The 27,963-nt window shown below is 43.0% G+C and overlaps 2 protein-coding genes across 10 annotated transcripts in view; one reads left to right on the top strand and one right to left on the bottom strand.

Moving 5' to 3' along the window:
* Positions 1-8,104, top strand: part of LOC133486090 (C-terminal-binding protein 2-like) — a 49,750-nt gene extending 41,646 nt beyond the window's left edge. For 2 of the 6 annotated variants that reach the window (XM_061790735.1, XM_061790733.1), the window contains 8 exons: positions 1,070-1,214; positions 1,763-1,969; positions 3,012-3,226; positions 3,515-3,645; positions 4,003-4,130; positions 4,792-4,909; positions 6,401-6,479; positions 7,216-7,351. In XM_061790735.1, the coding sequence (XP_061646719.1) occupies positions 1,070-1,214; positions 1,763-1,969; positions 3,012-3,226; positions 3,515-3,645; positions 4,003-4,130; positions 4,792-4,909; positions 6,401-6,467 (1,011 nt within the window). In that variant the 3' untranslated portion in view covers positions 6,468-6,479; positions 7,216-7,351. Of the gene's footprint in view, positions 1-1,069; positions 1,215-1,762; positions 1,970-3,011; positions 3,227-3,514; positions 3,646-4,002; positions 4,200-4,791; positions 4,910-6,400; positions 6,480-7,215 lie in introns of all 6 variants that reach the window. The other 4 variants (XM_061790734.1, XM_061790731.1, XM_061790732.1 and 1 more) reach the window with 3 other exon arrangements.
* Positions 8,105-8,966: 862 nt separating this feature from the next.
* On the bottom strand, positions 8,967-27,392 carry zranb1b (zinc finger, RAN-binding domain containing 1b). 4 transcript variants are annotated; one of them, XM_061790053.1, is made up of 11 exons: positions 27,055-27,392; positions 26,286-26,370; positions 23,702-24,713; positions 18,286-18,473; positions 17,349-17,502; positions 16,246-16,317; positions 14,338-14,536; positions 12,655-12,775; positions 12,334-12,463; positions 10,771-11,000; positions 8,967-10,562 (listed from the first exon to the last, which is right to left on the bottom strand). In XM_061790053.1, exons 3-11 carry the CDS (start codon positions 24,630-24,632, stop codon positions 10,344-10,346), a joined length of 2,244 nt encoding a protein of 747 aa, XP_061646037.1. In that variant the 5' UTR covers positions 24,633-24,713; positions 26,286-26,370; positions 27,055-27,392; the 3' UTR covers positions 8,967-10,343. The 4 variants fall into 4 exon arrangements, with proteins under 4 accessions (XP_061646037.1, XP_061646039.1, XP_061646036.1 ...); XM_061790055.1 differs by having other exon boundaries at positions 23,702-24,696; XM_061790052.1 differs by lacking the exon at positions 26,286-26,370.
* Between the last annotated feature and the right edge of the window lie 571 nt (positions 27,393-27,963).

Below are 27,963 nucleotides of genomic sequence, written 5' to 3'. Positions count from 1 at the left end.
TATGCCCTCGCATGCGGGGAAAGGAGAGCCACAGTCGCCGATGCACCTTTCAGCCGTTCATTGAATTGGCAGGAGAGGAGGCGCACGTTCGCCCGAGATCGGCTGTCAGCCACGGCTCACAGCCAGACGCTCACACGCAGACTCGCCAACATCACACGCCACGCCGTATAACAAAAAAAAATAGATTGCGGATTATCACCTGTTGCGGTTGGGTCTGGAATGTGTCCACAGCAATAAATGGGTTCACTTTAGTACATAAGACACAGTTAAGACTGTGTTGTACTGGCCTTCTGCTAAACAGTGGTTAACTTCTTGAACACTTGTATGACATTTAAGCATCTTACTTAAAACATTGCCTAAAGGTTTTATGACAACAACCGTTCGACTCCGGAACAGAATTAAAAGCACAAGATGAGCTTTATTAACCTTAGCTTAAGCGTCCGTCTCCCCTCCGGCAACCAATAAATTACACCAAAAAAGAAGTTTTATATGGAAATTCCTAGTGCGATGCTAATCCTCTGCGGTGAAGTTAATTCCATTTGCGGTTAGTTTTGTGAATTTAAGCCTGTTATTTTCAGAAGCGTTCGCGACGCCACCTCGACTTGAATGCGACAAAAACAGCCGATTTGGCAGCTTGTCTTTATTTAAATGCAACAAATGCAACGAGATATTTGCATTTAGATGACGGCAAGCCGAAATTTACTTCCAGCCTAGAGAACACCTTAAGAATAATGCTGTTGTTTTTTTTTTTGTGTGGTCACCTCACATTTCCACTGACGTGACTGATGCTCAACTTTGCGTGGGAGTGACTGGGCGTGAGCTGTGGCTGACATCAGCTCCTGCGTGAGCGTTCCCGAGGTTAGCTGTTGTCCCGGCATTTAATAAATGGCTGAAAAGGCGACCGTGGCTCTCCTTTCCCAAATGCGAGGGAAGACTGTAAAAATCCATACAAAAACGATTGCTTAAAAAAGGGTGACAGCGGCGGCGAGAGAGATAAACTACAAACACTGAATGAGAATTACGAAACAAGGCGGCGTTCTGTATTAAATATAAAATGCATGATACCCAGGTGCTGAGCGAGGCGGTGGGAGCCATGATGTATCACACCATCACGCTGACCCGAGAGGACCTGGAGAAGTTCAAGGCGCTACGCATCATCATCCGCATCGGCAGCGGCTACGACAACATCGACATCAAGGCGGCCGGAGAGCTCGGTGAGACGCGGACTTTGGGTTTTGTCCAATCGGATTTCAGCCTCTCTGTGTTGCCATGCCAATGTAATCTGCCCAGGTGCCTTCAGAATCGGAGTTGCTGACCGATGTACCTTAAACCATTTTTGCAACGGGATTGTGTCTTTAACCAATCAGATTTCACATTCTCCCTCACTGGGCCAGATCGCTGGCCCTCGATGATGTCAGCATTTTCCCACTCCTCTAATTGGTTGGTTTGAGCAATATTTGCTATTGCCTATTTTGACTAGCAGCGCGTCTGTAGCAATCTGCGGACATTCGTACATTTAATCGTCAGCATATCTGGTGACTACAATGTATTTAATTTTATTAATTTTTTTTGTATGCGTTTGCCATGTTATCAAATACAGTGTGATTCTGAACTTCTCCAGATGATGTACGTGGCACAGTTGCGTTTTTGTTGTAGTATTTATGGTTTCTATGACTGTGTGAGTGGCGGTCTCAGTGGTCGCAAAATTCATCTTACACTTTTTGCGAGTTGCTATAAAAGAAATTCATCATTCCTTCTGCAGGTATCGCCGTGTGCAACATTCCCTCGGCGGCCGTGGAGGAGACGGCGGACTCGACACTCTGTCACATTCTCAACCTGTACAGGAGGAACACCTGGCTCTACCAGGCTCTCCGGGAGGGCACGCGGGTCCAGAGCGTGGAGCAGATCCGAGAGGTGGCGTCGGGGGCGGCCAGGATCCGAGGAGAGACGCTCGGCCTGATCGGATTCGGTGAGCTTAACTACTTCGCGCTTCTTTGAAATGTTTGGGCAAACAACTTATCCTTTGCATAAAACTTAACTTGGCTGTTTTCGTGCTCACGCCAAAGCAATACAAGTAATAATTTGGCACCATCTTGTGGCCTCTCGGTGTCAAGGAACTATGTTGAAGTGAGTTGAGGTGCTTAATATAGACTCAAGGAGTGCTTTCCTACCCCACTTGCGGCATCTATATTTGATTCTGAACATTTTGGGGGGGCAAATTGCTGGAGGATTTTCGTGGAGGATCATTTTTCTACGACTACTACTACTTGCCGGCATGGTGGGAGACTGGTTAGCACATCTGCCTCACTGTTCTGGGGACTGGGGTTCAAATCCCGGCCCCGCCTGTACGCTCCCTGGTCAGTTCATTAGGTACACCTGCATAATCTAAAATAAGACGCAATACGAGAGCAGTTTTAATGTTTGAAAAAGCGCTTCAATTTTGCATTCATTATTGATTTGTTTTTACCACAAATGGCTATCTGATGGAATAGTATTTCAATCATTTTCCTTTTTTTTTTTTCTTAAAATGTTTTTCAAAAACACATTTTCTTCGTTTTCAATAAAAGGGAAAAATGTGGAGCTATGTCCTTTTCATGGAACTGATGACAAATCATTAGCCTCGTAGCGTAATTTTTCAAATCATTTTACAATATCAATAAAAAGTACTAATGTGCTTGCTAAACTTTTTTTTTTTTTTTCCCCCTCCTTGCTTTCTGGAACTGTTCAAACATGTTTTCGGGAGCTATATGAAATGAATAAGTTCACAAACTTTAAGGATTGTGTGTGTCTTTTAAAAATCAATAAATAAATCAGTAAAAAAAATATGAATTAATATTTTCGAAATAAATATTGAAAAGATATTACGTAAGTGTACAAACCATGTCAGAGGTCTAAAAAGACTCCAAGCCAATCGGGTGGCAGCACATTGCCAGAAGGTGGCGACATCCACCGCATGCGTGGGAAAGCTTTAACTGTCAGACTTGTGACAGCTTCCGCTGCGCTCCCTTCAGGTCGCGCGGGTCAGGCGGTGTCGATGCGGGCCAAGGCGTTCGGCTTCAACGTGATCTTCTACGACCCGTACCTGCAGGACGGCTTGGAGCGCTCGCTGGGCGTGCAGCGCGTCTACACGCTGCAGGACCTCCTCTACCAGAGCGACTGCGTCTCTCTGCACTGCAACCTGAACGAGCACAACCACCACCTCATCAACGACTTCACCATCAAGCAGGCACGACGCGCGCAAAACACAAGCACACACAACACACTTCCTTAGGAGGATTTTATATATATATACACATGCTGTGTTCTATTGTCGCACAGCATTAAAAAAAAAATGAAATCAAATTGGAGATGCATGCAAAAAAACGTCATAGTATTTGGAGATACTTGTCCAAATGCTTTTTACTGACATCTCTGTACATGTAAATATGAAGTTTGTTGAACGCTTTTTGGGCTAGTTATGCCTTTCCATCACAAAATGTTAACGTTAAAATCAAATCAAATGTTTTTGTTGCAGATGCGTCAAGGTGCGTTCCTGGTGAACGCGGCGCGGGGGGGCCTGGTGGACGAGAAGGCCTTGGCGCAGGCCCTCAAAGAAGGCAGGATACGTGGCGCCGCCTTGGACGTCCACGAGTCGGAACCATTTAGGTCCGTGTTTCCCAACGCACATATTTGAAATCTAAATCTCGCGGCACACCACCGAATAAAAGTTAATACACAGGTGAATTATATTGTGGAAAATCATTTATTGCTTGTCACTATACGTCACTGGCATAGATAGATTAACATTATTTGAATTATATTGTGGAAAAGCATTCATTTCCTGTCACTCCACGTCTCTGGCATAGATAAACATTATTTGTAGTGAAAGTAAAATAGGATAAATTCCCACAGCGTCACGACACAATCAGTCACATTTTTACCATTTCCTACACATTTGTAGTTTGAAAGGCTTTAGTTTACTTATTAATTTTTTTCTGACGTGTCCAATTTTGCTCTTTTTAGCTTTGCTCAAGGTCCCCTGAAGGACGCCCCCAACTTGATCTGCACGCCGCACACCGCCTGGTACAGCGAGCAGGCGTCGCTGGAGATGCGCGAGGCCGCCGCCACGGAAATCCGCCGAGCCATCACGGGTACAGCGGACTCAACCGAGCGCGCGCAAACACACGTACGCGGGTGGCAAAAGTACTTGCACACTGTATGTAAGTTAAAGTACAGATATTTGTGTAGAAATATACCCAGGTAAAAGTAGAAATACTGATTTATAAGAGATAACTGATTTTAAAGTACAACGTCTGAAATGGACTTAGTAGGGTTGCGTGGTGTACCGTTACTAAAAAAAAAAAAAAAAAAAAAGTATGGCGATACCTCACTGCCAAAAACGATACGATACCACATCTTTTCGGTTCCGGTACTTTTAAGAGTGACTCCCTGAAGGTGATGTGTGCAGTTCGACAGATATAATACAACAATTTTCCAAATAAGATTGAAAACGTGCACGCTTCAAGCCGTTTACTGGAAAATTGACACGGAAAATAGCTTTTTCCGATGTTTCGGGTTTTTGCCTTGGTATCGTTTCAAGTCTATACCAAGGGACTGTACATGTAGTAGTGAAGTCAGAATTTTGGCGTTGTGACAATACTAGTACTTAAGAACAAAAGTAAAAAGTAATAGAATTTTTACCATCAATTTATACACGGTACAATACCTTTTTAAAAAAAGAAAAAAAAAAAACACAAAATATTTTCCCTCTTTTTATGAATTTGCATAGTGCTCATTGTCACGTGTATTCAGGCCGAATCCCCGACAGCCTGCGAAACTGCGTCAACAAAGAGTTCTTCATCACCTCGGCGCCCTGGGGAGTGATGGAGCAGCCGCAACCTCACCCGGAGATCAACGGCGCCGCCTACAGGTGGGAAGACGAGAGCGCGCGTTGGCGCGACAAAGTGCGCGTTGGCGGGAAGGGGCCACGTTTTACAACCGAGGGCCAAACACACTGGAACCTCCAAAGTGGACCACCCCAAGAAGTACAAACAAAAATCTGGACTTCAAACCACCATCGCGCGAGATCTCAGCAAATCCCGCGAGACTTTTGCTCACCGCAATATTTCTTGCTTTAATTTTGCCATTTTCCCTCCTATAATGGGTTAGTTAAAATGTATCTATTTGCTATTTATTTCATTATTCATCGTAAATAATTTTTAAAAATTCTACGCCAGCATGTGTAGTTTAATTCAAATATAACAATATTTTACATCATTTAGTGTAAATGAACAAAATAATTGATTATTCTTAAATTGATTTAATTTAAATGAACTAAATATTAAATGTTTTTTTTAATTTAAGTTGGCAATTAACTTCAACTAAATATTAAGTTAATTAAATTTAATCAACAACAAAATGAATTAAACAAATTAAATACATAATTTCATGTAATTGAATAACTATATTTAAATTATGTAAATCAATGAATTAATTTAATTGAGTAATTGATTTTAAATGAACTGAATAAAAAAAATAATTTATTTGTGTAATTTGATTAAAATGAATTGACAAAATGATACATTATTTAATGTAATTGTACAATTTAATTTATCCATCCAGATGAACTAAATAAATAAGTACATACATTTTGTAATTTCATGTAAATGTCACATTTGGGGTTTGGTCGAAGGCGAGGAAGGCCAAAACGTGGAGGACCCAAGTGCAGGGAGGCAACGCAATAATGCAGGAGTATATAAAAAAAACCAAATATTTAATACAGAAAACAAGGATCATGGAAAAGTGTAAATGCTGAATTAACAAAGTCCAAAATCTAAACACAAAGTAACAAAGAAACACTTGAGTAAACCCAAAACAAGAAACAAATAACTGAACGACACGACTGGCAACTATGACGTGACACAGACACCAGACAACGGCAATGAACCGACAAGAACTGAAAGAAACCAGGGAACTAAATCCAAACAGATTTGAACACCTGGACAAGACACGAGCGGCTGGAGAGAGCTGATTGGTTGACGAGAGCAGGTGGACACCAAACAACCAAATGAGCACACAACAAACATGGAACAAAACTAAACACAACCCAAACCCAAACACAGACCATGACAGTAAATGAACAAATTAAAAAAAATACATTTATTAACATTTTTTTAATCAATGCAAATGAAATGATTACACAACAGTGTTTTTTTAGGCGTCTTTACAGGGTGAATAGTGTGACTTTAGTATAGCAACACTTTGACCCTGAAACAAATTCATCTTTACTTCATCATTTCGAGAAATTAGACTTGACATGATGACCAAAAATGTGCTTTGAAATGAGAAGACTTTGGAGGTTCCAGCGTGACTAACGTAACGTATGGCTTGAACAGGACTGAACTGCTTCTCTCGCACACAGCCGAGTGAACCAAACCATGGTACACGCCATAGCAACGGGGGGAATGCAGGACAAATTATATTCCTAATTGTCAAAGCAGGTAAATCAATCATGGTGATGGAGAAAGAAAAAAAAACAATCCCAAACTTCCCAATAAGCCTTAGTGTGTGTTACATTCACCCGTACTGTGTATTGTCCCTCCCCAGCTTCCATACTGACCCTCTATTCACTGTATGACTCCCCTTAAATTCACCTTTGGTTTTCCCCAAATTTGTAACTATGTGGACAAAAGTATTACGACAAATGCCCATTACACCTACAGGAAGTGACGACGCTTCAACATCAAACATCAAATGTATATGTAGACGAAAACTGCTTTTGAATGGCTCACCACTGTTGCAATTGCCGCACAACTTTCATAACAAGAATTGTGCGTATAGAAGTTTTGAATAGCCGTCCACTGTCATCTTTGACATTGAGACGTACACTTGTGAACAGCTGTCCGCTGCAGTGACTGATTTCTAAACATGAAAAAAAATCAGCTTTTAAACCGTTGTCCACTGTAGTGACTGATTTCTAAATATTAAGAAAGGCAGCTTTTGTACAACTGTGCACTGTAGTGACTGATGCACAACTTCAACAGCAAGAATTGTACATTGAGAAGAAAGCAGCATGTGTGCAGCTCTTTTCTGTAGTGACTGATATACAACTTTAAGAGCGCGCTTTTGGGCAGCTTTCCACTGTAGTGACTGATGCTCAACTTTGACACTAAGGGCCACGCATAGAGAAGAAGTCTTCTTTTTCTACGAGTGCTTAGAGGGTTTCTGTCTCGGCAGGTTCCCTCCGGGCGTGGTGGGGGGCGTGGCGCCCGGCGGGATCCCCCGGCCTTTGGAGGGGCTGCTGCCCGGCGGAGTGCCCATCGCCCACACCCTGCCCCCCGGTACCCACGCGTCCCAGGCCACCTCCCCCAACCAGCCCTCCAAACACGGCGACCCCAGCAGAGAGCACATGAGCGAGCCGTGACCAAGCGCCACCGCCCCGACCCGCTCAAGTGCCACAAGCACGGACGGATGCCCGCCGGGCAACGTGTGGCCCCCGCCCCCACTTATCCTGGAGGATCCGACGGAGGACGCGCAGATGAGACTGTCACATTCCTCCTGGACTTGCAGGATGGAATTCCCATTTTCCTCTCCCTCCTCTCGCCCTCCTTCAAGGTTTTCCTTCATTCCAGCAGCAAACGCGTCTGGTGTCGTTTTTGATTTGTTCCTTCTTCTTTCAATGTTGTGTTGCAAGTGTTGTTCTGTTTCTGCAAGTGTTACCACGTGTGATTTTTAGCCGGAGTCGTCGTCTTTAAGGGAAAAAAAACAAAACATTTTTAAGACCAAATCATCCATTCAGTAAATTATATTTGCATCATCATGAACTAGAAAAGGAATAAAAACAAAAGCAACAATTAAATTCAAGCCATTCTCAAGTCATATCTGAATAGACACCGATCTGCATTGTTTCTTTTCTTCCTTTTTTTTTCATTTAGTTGATGTGCAGTTTGGTTGTTAAATGTTCTTAAATCATGTGACCACTCCTATTTTTTTTTCTTTTTTTTAGCGTGACTGTGTTTGTTCTTGTACAAGGTGAACATACGGTATAACATTACATGAAGTGCAGCTGGAAACCACCAATAAAAAAAAAAAATGTAAAAAAAATACATGCTGTTCTGATTGAGAAGAGTTGATGGAATGTGTTTTTGTGGAACATTTATTGAAATATTAGCTTTCCGGTCACATTACATATAAAGATAAAAATCTCCCGAGTATTATTTTAACAATGTTTATTGTTTAGGTTGTAGTTTGCTGTGGGGCAGAGCTGCGCTCCCATCATACTGAGGGATATGTCAAATATTATTTAATAATTATGATTGTTATAGAAATCCCAATTATGAAGACAGAATTTCTCATACAGCTCTTCTACTATGCTATGCGGAACAAAAATATAAACAAAACACTTTTGCTGATGTAATTTGTATTTATTAATTGCATCTTTTAAATAACGTTTTAATTAAGTGAAGTGTAACAAGGATTTTAAATCACATAATTAGTACCTAATAGTATTTTTATTTACAAAATAGTAAAGAATATTTTAAAAATATATTTTCATTAAACTCTTTCCCCATTAAGTTGATTTATGGCTGAGTTATTTCGAACAAAATTTTATAATTAGGATAAATTGTAATTAATTAGTCACAATTTTAATGGTGAACCCATACATAATCACATAAACGTTTTAGAATCATACAATTCTTAATTGAATTTTTTTAGTAATTAAAACATTTATAGAAACAAACCAAGGATTTGAAATACAATTAGCACGTTTTTTTTAATTTTTTTATTACAATAGTAACAAAGTATTTATTAAAAAGTTTTGCAAAAATACTAATTTATTAAAACAACTATTGTTAGTAATAGATTCTTCCTGTTTTCATAACCTGAAACGTTGCTTAATTTCCAGCAGTACATGCAACCTCCACAAGAGGGCGCAAAACATATTTTCCAAAGTGAGAAATTGTATGACAAAAGAAGTCACCAGTTAAAACATTGGAAAATGTTTTTATTTTTCTGGTTGTTGTTTTTTTGCTCATATTTTTGTTTTTGTGTGTGTTACACTCTTGCATGTATGTAGGGTGACGTGATGCCGAAAAAAAAAATAATAATCCACAAACCAAATATTACATCAATACCAAGCAACACACCACAGGTGGAGGCTCCAAACCGAGGAAAAAGAAAGTTGAGTAAACGGTAACAACATGTTAATTACCCGTCTGCTTTGGTTTTGATGTCATTGCTGTGACGAGACATTTTACGACAAATGAGGTGCGTGAGGGTGAACCGGAGAGGCTAAAGAGCTGAAGTGATGCAACGGGAAATGAAAAACGAGAAAAACAAGCACCAAGTTGTAGACATCCCCTTGAAGTACTACAAAAAAAAAAAAATCACCGGTAAACTCGACGTCATTGTGATGTCGTTTCTTCAAGATGAACCTCAAAAACAAAAACAAAAAAGCTGAAAAATATACAGATTATAAGCGTTCAAATACAATCATAATAAATATGTCAACTAAAAACAAAAGCAATATAGTGAGTCCACTTATTAAAGGGAACGTCTCCCTTTTTTCAAGAGCTTCCTTGACCTCGTTCAAGCGAGTATTCACGTAGAAATGTTGTCATAAATGTGCAGTGCTTCAGTAGAACTTTGAAAACACAAGAATGGCTTTGTCCATTTTTTGTTATTTTCCAAAATCCACAGTCAATTATGTGCTTGTTTTTGTACTGAACACATCGATGCTGGTAAGAGTTCATATTAGGATATACGTACTTGTATTTTTGTTTAGTTTTTTAAACAACCACGTGCATAATTATGGAAAGATGTTTGCGCATTTATTCCGTAGCCTAGATATGCATCTTAAGGTACTTGTACTAGTACGCACTTTCTACTCACTAATAAGGCAATTCGACGCTCTAGTACACTGTGGAAAAAAAACATTTTCAGACGCACAAGTAAAATGTGGTGAACAGACATAATTTCCCCCTCAACTCCTCGAAAATAAACATTTTAATCATGTGCAACCAATGGACACGTTCAAATTACTTAAATTCAAAGGACTTTTTTTTTGTTTTGTTTTTTCCCAGTGTTGAACGACCGTCTTACTAGTAATAGCACCTTAGTCATTCTATAAGTGTGCTGATTTGTCTTACTAGTGAGGACAATGAGCATACTAGTACAAGGACCTTAAGATGGATATCAAGGAAATGATGACTAAATTCTCAAAGGGCTTTTCCATACGTGCATTTCCATGTCGGAATTCTGTCGTCACATTGGAGAAACAAATCAAAAAGTTGTTTTTGAATTTGTAAACCTTTTTATTCTCCGCACGCGTCACAGTTTGTCCCAAAGTCCCGACAGACCGTCGGTCACTCGTCGTCGTCGTCGTCCTCCTCCTCCCCGTCGGAGAGCGCGGCGCAGGCGCGTATCTGCCGGTAGCCGTCGAGCCACTTCTCCACCATCTGCGTGACGAGCGGGTGGTTGCGCCTGCGCGAGCTCTTCTGCAGCGCCACCAGCACGCCGCCGTCCGTCACGCAGCAGTCCAGCCACGAGCGCAGGAGCTTCTCCTGCTGCTCCTCGTTGCCCATCTGAGGAAACGCACAAAATGGACGACCCCCGTCAGAAGGTCGTTTAGTCACACAGCGGAACGGTACGGTTCGTTAGGCTAATTGTGTGTCCGCTGCGGGGTTTCTAGGTGTCAGTTTGACTTGGGACCAGAATATTTTCTATGTAGAAGTAGCGTCACGTCCACTTTGGAGGAAATTGGTCTCGAATTCCGTAGTCCGCGGTACTTACTTCCTGCGCCGACAGGAAATGGATGTGCAGCAGCTTGCGGTCGCTGTCGACGAGCGGCAGGAAGGTGACGGTGACGTCGTCGTCCGTGTTGAGGTTGGCGCCGGCGCCGCGATTGTCGAAGCCGTCGTTCTCCATGGCCACCAGGGCGGAGAAGTGGCCGCGCGTGTAGCCCAGCGCGATGGGACTCTTCCAGCAGAAGCTCTGCTCCCACAGCAGAGGCAAGTACACTCCTAACAACACACACATTAAACACATCATTGGGCAACACGCGCCACAAGTCAACATGGAAGCGTCTGAACGTGTTAAACAAGATTTTCTGACTTCAACTGAACTGGATTCAACTTGATTTCACATTACGGATTTTGAACACATTTGCACATTTTATTTACATCAGACACACTTTCATTTCATCTCAAACACACGCACACACCCAGCGACTGTCGCTTGGGTGGGTGTGTGTGTGTGTGTGTGAGAGATCCTTCACAATGCTTTCCCACAGAAGCCTTCCAACATGTTCAAATAGCTCAAGCGCTTGCGTGTCGTGCGGAGGGGCATCTCAGCTATGTCAGCGATGAGGCGCTCACAAAGGACGCACACCAACATGGCTCACATTTTTTTTTTCTTTCATCGTCCCGCTCTGGAATAAAAATAAACATGTCATGCTAGTGACGGGGGGAGGGGGCGGGGGACAGCTGTTTGAAAGCTGCCAAGTAACAGGTGACACTGTAATTCCATTGGAGTCAATCAGAAGCCTGAAGAAAGTCCTTTCAGGAAAAGGCACAATAATTATTAGGAAGACCTCTGTCAAGGTTCAACTGATTTGAGTGGGACTGTAACACAAAGTTTGAGGGGCCCACAATCAAATTGGGATTTTAGTTATGCGGTTTTTGTGTAATACTGCTAACTTATAACCAAAAATGGAAAACAAGACAATGGTGAACAATGGGAATCTTATGTTAGTGCGATTTTGAGATGATTTGGACAAAACAAAAAGCAAAACTGGGGGAAAACACGGTTATGTCATACAACTGAGTTTTCAAATTCATTGCTGAAAATGTAAGTTTGGCAAATCGGTTTTCCAAAAAGTCCGTTTTAAGTGACTTAAAACAGACTTCCGTGAAGTCAAAAACCCACAACCAAAATGTTAGTTTTAACAATACCTCATGTATACTGGGTCCTACTATAGACCAGTGGTTTAATTTCTAAATAGCATATGAAATATTTATTGTAAGTCAGTGTAACATTATGCACTTTTAACATTAACACTGTGCTTCAATATACAAAACAATGATTCAATTAAAACGCATTGCACATAAAAGTGAAATAAACCCTGTGTTTAGTTACAAACAGTTATTCAAGGTTGAGTGCAAATGTATTGTACTTAATACAACGGAAAGTTTCCGCTGGTTGGTCCGTAAGTGCCGTAAAATGGCGTTTGAAATGCGATGGTTTCCTGCATTCGTTGCGCAGAACTTTGCCACATACCGCACAGTAGCGCTCGAGGGAGCTGCTCGCGCAAATTGGTGGAACGCATCCCACGCTTCGAGAAGCGCACGTGCTCACCTTGAAAGCGAGTGAACCCAAGCGTTTCCCCACGGAAGCTTTTGTAGTACTTGACTCCGTAGACGATGATGGGCCTCCGAAGTATGTGAGCAAGGACGAAAATGTGGGTCTGCTCCAAGCTGGATCCCGGCTAGGGAGGAAAGGACAACACAAAAGATGCCCGGTTCCTTACACAGCAACACACGCAATAACTTAGCCAGGGAGCCGACTTCTGCTGATTGATTGCAAGACGGGAAAACACTCGCAAAGGCACGAACTGATCGGCTCCTCGCACAATTGACAATTTGTCGCGGTTATGAGTCGCTTTGCGGCCGCACGTACCTGACTGGCCAGCGACAGGATGAAGGCCCAGTCTTCCTGCCACTGCTCCTCCCGCAGGGAAAAGTGCAGGCCGAAGCTTTGGGAATACCACGACTCCCACTCCTTCCAGCGCGCGTAGAACCTGGGACAAGAAACACGCCTTCTTTTAAAGGGGCCGCATCATGGAACGCTGACTTTTGAATGGCTCCTATAAAACAAAGTTGGGTCTATGGTGTGCCTGCTTTCATCAAGTGTGAAATGAAACCGCCAAATTCCATAAAATTCAGTCTATTGAGGTAACCAGTACATAAGGCACACCCACACTAAAAACAAAAAAAAAAAACTCCAGCACTTTCTACAAAGAGAATATGTGCCGGTGAGTATTGGTGGATGTTCTATTTTGTGTCTTATCTCGTTTATGTTAAAGTAACTGTTGTTTGCTGGTTTAAAATGATGCTACCTTCTGTTAGCCTGTCCACAGCGGTTCCCATTGTATGTTAGCATTAAGCTAGCAGATGACACTTTTTTTTTTATTTAATTTTTCATTTTTTTAATCTTGGCCTTGTCCTTCCCAAGTCCCCTCCGCTCGCATCGTCGCAACTACCTAGCTCCACCCCTGTTGTCATGGTAACGAAACGCACACTCATTTGCCCAACAGCTTATGACCGCCCCACGTGCCACCTGTATAAGACAGTGCGGCCTCCTTAAAAAGGGCTGATTAAGCTTCACATCCCCACAAAATGTAATTAGTTGTGGCGTTTGGGGGGGGGGAATACTAATAATCCAAAACAGCAAAAGAGAAGAGAGAATATCTCTCGTTTTATGATTGGCAGAGGCAAATATGGCGAGCTGAGGAAACAGGGAATCTTATGTGAGTGCACAATTTTTTCCCCCCCACAAGTAGTAGCAAGTTCACCTCCCCGTAACCCTCTAGCTACGTCCCGGTCGTCACGGTAACAAAAGCCGTACTCTCCACTGGGCCGACAGTATTCAGGGCAAAACACGTGCATCCTCTCAAAACGGACTGATTTCAACAAGACAAGAAATAGAATTCTTGATCCTTGGGGTATTTTGACAAAATCTGCTATCATACCTTTCTTCAAATTATGAAAACAACTGCGTGACTCCTTTAAGCTCAACATGCTACTGAAATTGGTTGTACAGCTCCAGCAGCCGTTTTCCATTTGGATCAATGTGCCAGTCAGCAGGGGGCCGTGCGGCACATTTTTCAAACCCAATCGTCCTGTTGGAAGTGTCAAGCACAAGCAGCAACGTGATGTGGCCGCATGTCACGTTTCAGCTGCTGCTGTCCTTGAAGGCACCACCGAGGGGGCCTTCACACCAGCTGCGGTTGGCGATGTGCTTGGTTCGCAGCCAGGGAAGGACTCGTTGGTCCACCTTGAGATTCTTGGACCACAGCCAAGAGAAAATTATAGCAGTGTTTTTTTTCTCTCTTTTTTTGGGGGTGGGTTGCCCTGGGAATCCTGAGGCTTGCCAGCAACTTGCTTCTTTTTATATTGAAGAACATTTTTACCTCAAGGTCAGGCCTTGCAAGTTCTTCCACACCTAAATTCAACCAAAAATGCCTTTATGGACCCTATTGAGAAAAGGGCCTTGTCCTAATTATTCCCACAATGTTGGAAGAAAACACTGATGCTTTTTGTCCATGGAGTGTACATACAGCAAACATATTGAGTGGCTCACCAGTGCGAGCAGTCGTGCAGGCTGTCGTGGAGCGTCTTGCGTAGGACCGAGTCCTTGTCGTAGATGCCCCACGTGGCTTGTAGCACCGAGTCCAGCAGGCAGTCCCCGGCCGTGCGGTTCCACAAGGCGTACAGCCGGCTGTCCAGCCTGGTCCCGAGCTCCAGGGACCAGTTGATGATGGGAGACTCCTCCTCCAGCTCTAGATATCACAGTGGAAACACAATTGAGAGCAATGTAACTGCTGAGATTTCGACTGCTTTGGTCACACATACTGTAGAGAAAACGGGACTGCCAAGTGATGCTGTTGCCATGGTGATAGCTTGACCAAATCCAATCCCATCCCCAAATTATACACTAGCCAAATATTTAATTAATTTTTTTTTTTTTCCTTCAATTTGTTGAATGGATATATTTTAGCTGGATATGATACAAATTAGTGACAAAAGAATACAGTCATACAGCCCTATCCAGTTCACTACATTTATAGTCGATTAGAAAGCTCAAAATTGAGAAGTTGCCAGGACAATTTAGTATGGAAGAAAAGAATGCTGTTCCTCAAAATTGTCTGATAAAATGTGAACAATTTCTTGATGTCTTTAACGACAAAAAATAAACATGAGTATGTCATAGTGTAGCCTTATGTTACTTTTTAATTGTATTGTTACATAATTGTTGAAACTTTTACATGGTATTATTTCTACATTTCTATTGCATTATTTTTATAGTTTTCTGAATATTTGTTTCTGCTTTTTCTTTAATATTTTTATTGTTTTTTATTGTATGTTTTTTTCGCCATCATTTTAAATGGTAGTTTTAAAAAAACAAAAAAAACAAAAACATTCATTTCATTTTTTTGTGATTGCATTGCTTTTTATTTTTTCAAAATTTTTCAGACATTTTTTCCATTGTTTTACATTTGTATTTTGTTTGTTTCTTGTTTTTTCATAGCAGTGTGGATTTTTCTGCATTTTGTTAAAGGAATATTTTAATATTTTATTTTATTTGCATATTTTTAAATTGGATTAGATCCAAATCCACTTGAACTCATTTTTTGGCCAGGGTATGAATCATTGTGGGCTTAACTGTACAAGCCCCTTTTTTCTTTTTGTGTAGCAAAACAAAGTGAATCCAGTTTCAAATGACACCAGATATTGGATGATACTTGTCTTTGGTATAGGGCGGAACATGCGAGCGACCTGGTGGGAAGAACACAGGCCCCTTGTGTTAATGTGCTCTCTTTGATGCATAGCGAGTTTAATTTATTTAATAGCTGACCTTCTCAGTGCGTCATTGTAGCAACAACCTAATAGGAAGCTGCATTTTGTGCATCATAGTGAAACTTATTACTGAGAGGGGTTGGTTTTGCTGCAGAGCACAGAAAGTCGTCAAGCGGTTTACAAGCCCACGTGATCAGATTTAAATCTTAATCCATTAATCTAAAAAATAAAATAAAAAAGGGGGGTTAGCACTGTGGTCCTTTCTGCCCAAATTTCAGTCAAAACTGACATTGCAAATGCTTGTCATCTGATCTTTATATCATCCTAGGGACACAACGCATGTGAAGTAAAGCCTTTTATGAGCATGCTAATGTTTATGTGTGAGTGTCTGATAGAAGGTAAAAAGCCTTCAGAAATTGTTGAAACAATTTGGCTGAGCAGGGACTCAAGAAAAGAGTGGCTGGCATGGGAGCGATCAAGGAGACAGAGCCCAGTTTTGGCAAGAGAGGAAGTGCGAGTAATAAACCACTGCAAATACTTGGCGTGCTTCCTATTTGTGCGTGTGTGTGTGTGCGCGCGCGCGTGTGCGCGTGTAGGGGACCACCGTCAACTCGGATCTGGTTTATCTCCCTCAAACAGCAATTTGTGCATGCAATCACTGTTGTAACACCACTGTAAGTTTATATTTTACCTTTTTGCACATCCCGGTCCAAAACCTCATCAAAAAGCTTTTCCTGAACGGCTGGTGGCAAATCCTCAATATCTGAAACAAAAGCAGCAAAAAAGATTTTTAATGGTTATTTTAAAAGGGACATAATATGGAAATTGTACGTTTTAATTGCTTGTATACAAAGCTATTTTTCTGTTCTATTTTTATTATTTTTGACAAAACACGGAAAGGGCGAGCCTTTATTGTCATTGTATACCATGAGTTCAGCGAGACAAGAAATAGGATGTGTAATTCTTGATAATTGGCGTATTTTTAGAAAAGCAGCACAGAGCCTGACACTGGATTCCTTTGGAACTGTTTGAAATTGCGGAAAAAAAAGACGAGTAGGGCGATGTAGCGGGTAGCACAACTGCCACAGGGTTCAAATCCGGCTGCGGCCTTTCTGTGATAGTCCCTGCTGTTGGCTGGTCCTCCGTGTCGCTCCCCTCACAAGCACAATGAATGCATGTTTAAGTCCCGTCAACTGCAGAGAGTGATTCTTAACCCTAGGCTCGGCTCACCCGCAACACTAATGAGGATAAGCGGAATGGAAAACTAATGCATGGATGGCTGTCTCCTATATCATGACTGAAATGCTTTTGAAGGCGAACCATCATGTTTTTGTTGCCGTCACAATAACCGCTGGCTTTCTGTCAATGCTCGGGCGGCTCTTGTCAACACAGTAGCCAATTCTTCCACTAAAAGAGAAATGAATGCATTGACTGTGTGCGGCCAAAACAGAGCAAATCTCTGCTCGTGGCCGCAAGCCAAGGTCGCCATTGTCCCGCACACACTGCACGACCAATCCTTGGCCCAGGCGAGCACACTAAACCAGACGCTGCGAGTTGAAAAGAGGCTTGATATAAAGACACTAAATATAGATTTTTGAATAGTTTGTATGCTGAGTGTATACTGTACAAGAACAATACTCCAGACAGTAAGCCAGAGGTGAACTAGGTCTTGTGGACAGCGTTCATAACAAGCAGAACAGACAGAAAGGCACAAATTACACAGCCTGTTGTCGTTGTTGTAGCTAAATGCCTGCTAGCGCCTGTTAGCATGCTGTGGTAATGGTGGTGGCAGACCTGCGGGCAACGTGAAGGTGACCAGGTCAGTGAGGAAGTAGCAGGTGAAGTCCCCCTTGCGCTGGTGGAGGGAAGCGGCCACCTCGCGGCGGATCTGCTCCGTCAGCTCGGGACACACCATGGCCGGGATGCACTTGGCGGCCTGTTGGGACACCTGCAGGGGGCGCACATGAAGACAGAAAGCTTTGAGACCACAGGTGTCGCAATCCTTATGTTCTACTGTAGTATCTGTAACTTTGAGTGTACATGGCTTTAAAATGCTGGAGCTGGCCTGGTGCGTCACATGGGTGTCAGTGAATGAGAGTGTAGAGTTGGCTGGCTGTTAACTGGCTAAATCGTTAGGCAGTTTGCATTTTCTTCAGTTTGTTTGCTAAAGCGATTAAAAGTGCACCGGCAACTGTGCCTATCCTTGACCATCTACCACCACCTGTGTTGGTGGTCGTAGACATGCTGTTGTGGCGCACGTTGCACTTTATCTTTCTTATTCATTTTGAAATGATACAGCTTGTGTACCCAATTAAGTAGCCAGTGAATGTTTGTTGAAATAGGTGTGAAAATATTTTCCCAGCATTTTTGGGAGTCTAAAACAACTGTGATTCAGTGTTTCCTGCGAATGTTACTTATCTGAGAGCCAGTGAGGACAAGAAGAGGAAAGCATTTGAGAAATGTTCAGGCCACTGGAGGCTTTCAAATATTTTTGCAGGCATACTCCGACGTCTCACTCTTCACTCGGTCGCTGACCGCTCTGAGAGCAAATTGGGCCAGCGAGCGAGCGCGGGAGGCGAGGTGTGCGCTGACAGATAATCTGGGATAACGTTGCCGTCAGAAAGCAAACTGCTATGTGCGCCTCAGGCACGAACACACAAAGACACACACACGCGCGGCTTTCTCAGCGCATTTGTGACACACAACAGGCGTCACTCTCTTCTCCGCTGACCTCGGTGAGCAGCACGGCCAGCATGTCCTGCCTCTGGAAGCGGATGGCAAGGTGCACGAGCGTGAAGCCCACGTCGAACGCCGACGGACGGTTGAGCAGGTGCACCTCGTCGGACGACAGCTGCCTCGCGATGTCGCCCCCCGACGTCTTGTAGGCCTCTACAGCCGCCAGGTCGCCCTCCACCACGCCTGTTTGGAAAGACAAAAGGAACTTAAAGTGGCATGCATTCGTTGTGTGACCAAGCTCATAATACAATTTACTTGTATATCATAACCAACATTAAAATACAAAAGCACATGGTCATCAAAAATGAGACAGCCTTTATTCCTAAAAGTATATTAAATAAACCTGTACTTAAATAATGATTGCACATTAAAAAAAATAAAAATAAAACAAATCAAGAAAAAGTGTACCTAAATACATACAATGCAACTATATTGTACTAAAAAGGCAGGGCTCAGTCCCTATGTTTAAACACACTAAAGTGACACTCACACTCACACACACACACGTCAGAGGACAGTGTATTCTGTGTTCAACCACCCCAAAAAAGTTCAGCTCAGAATATATGTAATCGCTGTGGCAGCTCCAAGAGCTGGAGGACTTCTATGTCTTTAAAATCAAGGGGAACAACGCTTGACTACTCAATTTAGCCCCTGTGTTAGCATGTTAGCAATGGGAGTAGATGCATTTTCGGCGCTTTGCATTGTTGTGTTTTGTGGCGAAACAAATGCCTCCCGCCCCCCAACCCCACAGAAAATGCCACCCTGAGCAACTGCCCTTGTCGTCCATATCAAAAACCACCACTGGTCCACTGGCCGCCGTCGGCAATCACTTTCCTTATTTAATAACCACTAATGTAACTAATTTAGACCACATTGAATTATCTACAGTTTTGCTGTAGTTAAGACTTACAGTGGGTGTTTGTTTTTTTCTTTTTTATGTTTATTTGTGTTGTTTGGGCAGACACTCACACTGGCAGAGTATATCTGACTGGTACATTTACGCTGCACTTGCATTGATATCTGATATGTATTACATTTTTACCCACATTGGAGGCCTGATCCCCAGCTGTGGATGTCTCATTCCATGATTTTTATTTATTTATTAATTTTTTTAAACGCCACATTGATACAAATGTGCCACTTGAGAATTTATTTTAAAAAAAAAGCAGAATTGTGTCACTTGAGCCACTGTACACTAAAGTAAGTGTGGTAAAATGATGATGACGTGTGTGTGTGTGTGTGTGCTGAGTAGTTAAAGTATGACTAAAGCACTACAGCAAGGTTAAATGAAATGAGTAAACGGGATGATTGGCGGAGCTGGCTAGTTAAAGTTCCTTGGATACAGCGGCCCAATGTAATGAAACCAAATATAAGCTTTGTATAAAACTGGGGGTGTATTTCGCTCAGTATAATGCAGCGCAGTTGTAGACCACTGAAAACTACAATCACTATGATATGCGAGTTCAATCAAAACCTCTCTGACAGTTCCAATCAAAACAATCAAAATTTAATTAGATCGTGCATGGCTCTGGAGTTTAATCTGCACTAATCACAGCTGTAATAAACTGTTAAGGCAAGTGAGTCATTTCAGAATGAAATAAAAGCACAACTCAGAAGTTTAAATGATGTATACGGCAGCCATACAACAACTATAGCAACCCCTTGACAGTACTATAAACACTGCGGAGCTTTTTTGTCCTCAACACACAACAATGCTCGGCCGCACACAAGGGTTTGTGTGAGTGTGCGGGACACGGAGTGGGTGGAAGGACTCGCCGTACCATGTAGAGCTGGACTGCCGCTGCCAGCGATGAGGAGACAAGAGGGAGGAAAAAGCTCCACAAAAGAAGCGCAGTGTGACAGGAGGGGATCACAAAACAGCAGTGGCGTGGGCGTGCCCGTGGCCCCGCCGCCAGCCCTGCGCTCCCACATCCTGTAAGACAATACGCTCACCTAAGGACACTTACTTGCTTCTGTCATTGACAATCCTGTCAGCACAAAGACATGAGTCAGTCACACCAGTCGAAAGGAGCTTGGTAAAACAATTTGCCAGGTTGCTCCCATCAGGTATAATGTAGGTGCTGGCTTGTTAAGCCAGTATAAAAGGGGAATGTGTCTCCTTGCACAGTTTCAAGAAACCTGTAGATTGGCCGGTACAGTGCTTATCACGGAAGATATGTTCCAGACCCACCCACCAGCAATCGGTGAAAATCCGCAATGCAAAAAGCTAGGACTGAAACGATTAATCGAATGACTTGATTAATGCGGTTACCTCCCCCCCCAAAAAAAATAAGTTGAAGTAAAATCTCTGCCTCGAAGCTTCGCAGTGATCATATTTCCACACGGACTAAAATGTTACTGCAGACTCACGTTCCACTCCATGTGGAAATAAATGGACAGGATGGTGGCAAGCCAGGAGGAAAGAGTGAGTAAAAGACAGGATGTGCAAATTTGTCCACTGCAACTACTAACTAAGGTAACAAACACAACAGCACGTCCATGAACACCAAACAAGGTATCAATATTAGCTAATTTATAATACATGTACGGTACACCACCTAGTTGGAACATATTGTAATGCCCCCACAAGTGGTCAAGGATAGACACAGCGGCCGGTGCACTTTCAATCGCTTTATTAAACCAACACTAATCAAAAAACTAAAACAGAAGATAGGCATTGATCAGCTGCTACAGCCACAACTGACACCCAGGCAGTCAACACGCAGACTGGCTAACGGTTTAGCCAGTTAACTAGACAATAATAAACCTTTTTTTTTTTTTTTTTTTTATCGTTTTACCCCTCCCACAGGCCTTAAACTCATTTAAACTTAAAATATAGTTTTTGTGAAAACATTTCAACATAAAAAAATAATAATACAATAATGCATAAACATACAACATTAATGCCGGTGTCTGCTATTTGACAGACAAATGTTTTCAACACAACAATATTTCACAGCCCAGGCACTAGTGCTGCTTTGCATGAACCCCTAAAGTTCGAAAATTGACGGCTTCAAGTCTATATATCAAAATATTTGTCAGATAGCTACAAACGGAGCGGGAGTAGTAAGGGTCGGATCTTAAACTTCACAGCCCTGACGTCGCCCCCCTTTTGTTAGTTCAAATACTAGCTCTGAAGGCAAAAAGCTACCTGGTCTGTCAAATCCCCCCAACATAACAGCTTTGAGAGGAAATATAAAATGGGCAATGGACATATCTGAGCCGAAAGAGAAGATTGATGCTCTCGGTGGATGAATTGCTGTCATATATACAATAACGGCAACACTGAAAATGGCGAGAAAATGATAGCTTTCAAAGGCATTTCATGTGATATGAAAAGCATGGAAAAGACACCAGGAGACAAGCCAGTACACCAAGAAGTGGAGGGAGCAGTAGCTGAAAATGTATGCATATTAATTTTTATGTATGCTTTTTTTTTTTTTTTTTTTAATTGCTTCAATTCTTATGCCCTACCAGCAAAAAAAAAATAAAAAATAATCACCAAATATTTCAAAGTGACACTTTGACGCCCAGGATAAAGCGCAAATTTATCACCGAGCACTTAAAGATGGATGATGTGTTTTTCATGCGGTGAGTGATGGCAAGTCGCTGCCAGGTGGTCAATAACGCAGGCTCAAAGTCATGACTGTAGCTCAAGACGTATATATTTTTGACCGCAGCTCTACTTGTCACTCTATTTTTAAAGCGACAGGTCCATTTGGAAGGGTGTTACACGCACATTGTGCATGTGTCACGGTTAATCTCCCTAGCAACAGAGCACAAAGTCATGTGACAGATTGTCTACAACACAATTGGGCTGTGACCCCGTTCCAAGTTTTTGTGCCCTTGGCCTGAAACCGTCCATCACTTCTACCAATGGACGAACACGGAAGAACACTGTATTTGCGGCCTATGAGATAAAGGGTGGAAAAAAACAATCTTGTTTTCCTTAGAATGTTCATCCTCCCACCAGTCTACAGTGTGGGTGGCCGAAAACTCGCTGCTTGTGCAGTCCAGTGTCACTCACTCGCTGGTAGGCATACACAGTGCAGTGTTCAGCATCCAAAAAGACAAATTATTATTATGTGAGCTGCTCTATGTAAACAAGGTTGGAACAGCTGCTCCGAGTATAACAAACATAGATGTTTCTCATCATTTATTTGACTTTTTCACAAAATAAAGGCATAATAAGGTAATTTTGGGACACTGACTTATGAGTGAGCCAACTTATGAGGTTTGCTTTGCGTCACCCGGCCAATGTTTTTGTCTTGGGTTGCAAGCAAAAACTTCAGTTATGAGTGCCAACTAAGGTGGCAGCAAACTTTACAACAAGCCAGCAGTTTGGCAATAGCAACAATTATTAGAAAAAGAATGCTTGTTTTCAAGCTTTTTATTGACACTCCCGATGTTTTCTGTACAACAAAACATAAATCTAAAAGAATTACACGTTGTGCATTTAACAAACCACATTAACGTCTTACGAAAGTCGCTAGCTCTATGCTACCACAAAATGCAAAACGCCAAAGACGAGCTAATGAAACTAGCATCGAGTAATTCTAAGCTTTTTAACAATTTATATTTGAACAAAAGCGGTGGGAACACATGCAGACAGAACATGTCAATACTCAAAACGCAGTTATATATTCTTAACCCTCTGCGATAAACAACTTTTATCGAAGCTTAGTTGAGATGGTCTTGTATGTTTTATCAAGTGTAGTATGTCTGTATGCATTATAGCATGGCCAAGGTGTGCACAGCGGAATGAGCAGCACAATGCCCATTGAATCATCATGATGCATTTTTAAAAAAATTTATTCTATTAAATTTTGTTATAACTATTTTTATAAAGTACAATACAATAGACAGCTAGCTTATTAAAAACATGTTCCAAAGATTTTTGCTGATGTTCTTCGGGACAGATTAACGGCAATTCCATTCATTTCAATGGGGAAAGAGGATTTGTGATACGAATGTTTTGAGACACGTGCATGGCCGCAGAACAAATCATGTTCATATGTCGAGGCCCCACCGTATACAGGTTGTGTAAAAGTCACATTATGACATTGCAGCAAATCTCGGGAGACTTTAGATCAGTGAGCATCTAAAGCAGGGGAGGGAAAACTTTAGTGCTCATGCCCACTTTGGACTTTTAAAATGGACAGAAAACTTAACTCTTAATGTTTTTATGCCTACTAAACCAGGGTTAAAATGTTACTTAAGACGTTGCCTGTACAGTTAATAAAAGTTTTATGACGTTGCGGTTGGCTGTGAGAAATATCCCAATATATTTCCCTGAGTGCTGTGGATCTATACAATACGCAAGTTTCACTTTTTAAATTGAACGAGTGAAATGAATTCCATTTTCTGCGCTATTCTAATTTATTGAGATGCCTTATATACTTCAAACTCACCAACACAGGCGTTAAGGAACAGCCAATCCGTCCTCCTCATTCTGTTCTTAATCTGCTTCAGTTTTTTGAAATCCACCTCGAGCTCCTCTTTACTCCCAACCCCGGCCCCTGACGCCACCTCGATCCTCTGAAAGTCCATGTTCACCTCCGACTCGCGTTTGGAGGAAGGCGGTGACCTCCTCTGGCTGGTGCTGCAACCCCCGACCAAACCCACCACGCCGACTCCTTGGCCGCCCGCGATGCCCCCGACGCCCCGCATGTTCACCCTGTGGGCGTCGATAAACTTGGACGACGGCTGTTGCCGCTCGGGCTCGGAGGCCAGTTCAATTGGTTCGGCTAGCAGGCTGTGATTGGGCCGCGGGTGGTCGCACACAACGCATTTGAGCGCCTTTGACCAGTTCTCGTAAGTGCAGGCGTTGCAGGTCCAGTGCTGTGCGTGTGTGTTGAGCCTATTGCGGTCATTGTATTCCTCACAGGGGTCCGTGGCGGTGGAGGAGGGCGCGGGGCGGTATCCGGAGCCTGAGGTTTGAGGTGACTCTGTGGGGCTGCGTGGCTGCTGCTGTCCTTGATGGCTCGCGTGCTGTTGAGCATGTTGCCTGTGACATAGGCACTGAGTGCAGCGGATGGCGCGGGGCCAGTTCAGGTAGGTGCACATGTGACAGGACCACTTGCTACTGGTCTCAGGGATATCCGCCGTACGGACCCGGGGCCGCGCGCTGGAATCGGGGCAAATGAGCAGAGCGGAGCTCCCCTGGGTGGGGCTGTTGCTGAGGCCCGCGGGGTCCAACGCCGGAGCCCTCTTGAAGGGCTCCTCGGTGATGATGGCGCCTGCGCTGGGCCTTTGCGCGCGGCACATGGTGCACTTGATGGCCGACGGCCAGTTCTCGTAGGTGCAGTATTCACAGGCCCACTTGGCGACCAGCTCGGTCATCGTCGCGCCCACGGCGAGGAGTCTCGCTGCCGTTCGGTGGGGTTCTCAGCTTGGCAGGTCCACTCTGAAGGAAACAGTGCACTGTAAGAAGAGACACATGCAACATTTTTAAGAAAACTGCTTATGCAAGGGACGGTGAGTGAGGACTAAATTGAAAAGATTGTGGCATGTTAATCAAACGGTGAGTAGTTTGACAATGGGTGGAAAAGATGAACTACCCTTATACTTAAATTACAAGTTAAGAACGGGACTCAAAACATTCCCTGTACTGTTAATGGAGGTTTTATGACGACGACGGTGAGTGTACAGTTCGCAGTGGGGATAATCTCTATCAACCAAGTTATCAAACTGTGAGTAGTTTCAGTGTCGGCGTCAGAGCACATCCGGGAGGGGGGCATTAGGTCAGCGCAGGGGGGCACATTCTGCCGCTCACTAATCACGCGCGCACACACATAACAATAAGTGTTATGAACAGGTATGCCACGTTAGGCATTGGGTAAATGAAACTCATGGCTTAGCTTTAATTTATTTTGGGGGGAGGGGGCTGTAAATGAATTGTTGTACAGTGGTTAGTTAACATTTTCTTGATTTAACACATTCAAAACATTTAATTACATTCAATACATTTCACGTGGGCAATGTGTTTACGATTTGCAATACTCGACCAGATTATTGTGAGTAGTTTTACTTTATTTTAGTTTTATTTTACAGTGGTTAACTTCTTTTTAGAAGTTTAAACAATGCCTGCACATTTAACTTATTCACTGCCAGCTTTTTCCAAAGCAGAGTTCTCCATATTGCCAACCATTTAATCTTCAAAAATATTATGTTCTGTGACAGTATATGCACCAACGTACCTAAAGAAAGAGTACATGCTCTTCTGTTACGGTGACTAACGGCATGAATGAGTTGAACGTCAGTGGGTCAATGGCGAAGGCACTAAGTTCTCATTCACACAATCAACTGCTTCATCTTTTCTCAGGATCACGGCACACTTTCTACTACCTATTGTGCCACATACTCCCTTAACACCATAAAAATACATAACTGTTCGAGTGTTAGGTGCTTAAACCTGTCCGACTTCCAACGTGTTGGCGTTTCTCTCATAATCGATGTGACAAGCTGAGATTCACCGCCTAATCTTTATCTTCTACTCAAAAACTGTGATCTAAAATCCAATGTAATGTAATGCTGCCATTTACAGGGATCTGCTAGTCGTTACAGTGGTTTACAAACCTGAATTTCACAGACAAAATGGGCGAGACGCCTGCCCGTTGAAAACCACACTTGACGAACATATTTGTCGGTGGCAGTGAACCATTGGATTCCAGTCGAAGAATACAAACGTTCATGGCAGTGAATAAGTTAATAAAGGTGTCGTGCTGATGCTGGTGAATGTATGATCTCCAGCGAGGGTACTACGATGACCATACGATCATTTGTTAATCGCAGAATATTTTTACGTTATCTCAGTTGTATTTTCTAACGTCACATCACAATGCTAAACTTTTGTATTGTCTGTACTGTTAATGGTAATTTTATGATGTCGACGGTGAGTGTACGACTTGCAGTGGGGATGGGGGATCTATAATCTGCTCTATAGAGTATCGCATGCACAATATAAAAAGAGCGTCTGGTGCACACTGCACTTACTAGCACACAGTGAAGTTGCTCCTGATGTGGAAGTACTTGATGGCACACAACACAGCAATGCTCAATAACAATCCAGGATAGAAACCTAACACCGACCATAAACACATACACTAAGAGTTAATTTATAGACAGCGGGTCAGAGTGGCCTACAGTACCAGAGGAGGGAGGCGGGTAACGAGACCGGGGGCGAATGAAAGCAGACACCCAGCAGGGAAGACGCGTGACCGCCTAAGACACTTATCCCACGCACTGAAATGCAATTCAGCGCAAAGCCTATTAAAGCCAAATAAAAAAATAAAATAAAGGGGAAAAGGGGGGGTAATAATCCACAGTGCATGCGCATTGCTTACATTCCGTATGTTCAGTGCTGGGAAGTTTGTTTACACGGTGAGAAATTCATCACGAGCGCGACAAAAAGCAACGCCTAGTTTTATTATTATTATTATTATTATTAGCAACTCACAACAACACCTCGCCCCACTTTTTTCCAAAGGTAGGACGTTGTCGTTTAACAGGTTCACAGGTGACGCGTTAATCGTTTCGTGCTCAAATCCAGGTACGAAACCAACGCGTCAGTGATCGAACAATCGCGAGACTTGTGAGTTTGCGTTCCAAACTCGACGAGATTTGACAGTTTGCCACAGAAGTAATTACAGACCAAAGCTAGCTGCTAACACGAATGGGTTATGTTTTTGTTTGTTCTTTTTTTGTTGTTTTTTTTGCGCTGCGAACGTAAAAACCCGTAAAAACACAACGGGAAGCCCCTTACCTCGTTTCGATCCCACTCCCACCCCGAGCCACTCGGGCTTCTCACGTAGCCGACACTAGCCGCATATCGACTCGGTCGGCTGGATGGCGGAGGTCCACATAAGCCACAGGGCGAGAGCCTCCACCCACTCGAGCCCCGTCCCTCCTCGCTTGTCCACGCTTGACTCTTTAAATCATCTTGAGTCCTTTCCGCCGAGCTGAAGGGCTATTAATGGCGGCGCAGAGTGGGGGAGGAAGCGAGCAAGCGGGGCAAGGGCTAAAAACACACTAGCGAATGAAGTATGGAGCCCTCGCTCTGGGCCGTGTTGCAGTTGGGGAGGCAGGACCGGGGATTTACTACCTGAATCTGCCGCGCATTGTGATTGGCCGATTTCCGAATATCCTCTCGCGTCGTCCAATCGGAACGGACGTACCTCATTGTCCACGTTAAAGGGATACGTCAGAGCAAAACAGTACACTTCAATGTCATCCGGAATAACAACAGCAGTCGCGAATTTACTTATTTTTCACCCAAATTGCGGACTAGTACATTCAGCAGCACAATCGCGTATATTTTTTAGCACAGGCTTGGTTATGTGTGTCTATATGTATTTTGTTGTTGTCGGAATAGCAATTAACCACGTGGTATCGGCTCTGAAGGAATGATGTCATCGTGAAAACACTGCAAGCAGCCTGCAGTAATATATGGCGGCGTTAATGTCTGCCCGACGCGTAAATATTTGCGTTGAGATGGACTGTTTTATAAAATTTTATGATTATCAATTGGATGAATATGGATACAAGCAAGTATACGAGATCAGCAGCCATGTTCATAGTGATTATTAATACTTTTGCAGGATTTTTTTGTGATGAAGGACAAAAAAATGCAATCCCCCTAAATTGGATGCATTAAAACGGATTAGACCAACCA

This window comes from Phyllopteryx taeniolatus, chromosome 11, assembly GCF_024500385.1.
Source record: "Phyllopteryx taeniolatus isolate TA_2022b chromosome 11, UOR_Ptae_1.2, whole genome shotgun sequence".
NCBI classification, from domain to species: Eukaryota; Metazoa; Chordata; class Actinopteri; order Syngnathiformes; family Syngnathidae; genus Phyllopteryx; species Phyllopteryx taeniolatus.
The sequence above is the reverse complement of the archived record's forward strand: the minus strand, read 5'-3'. Positions and strand labels throughout refer to the sequence as shown.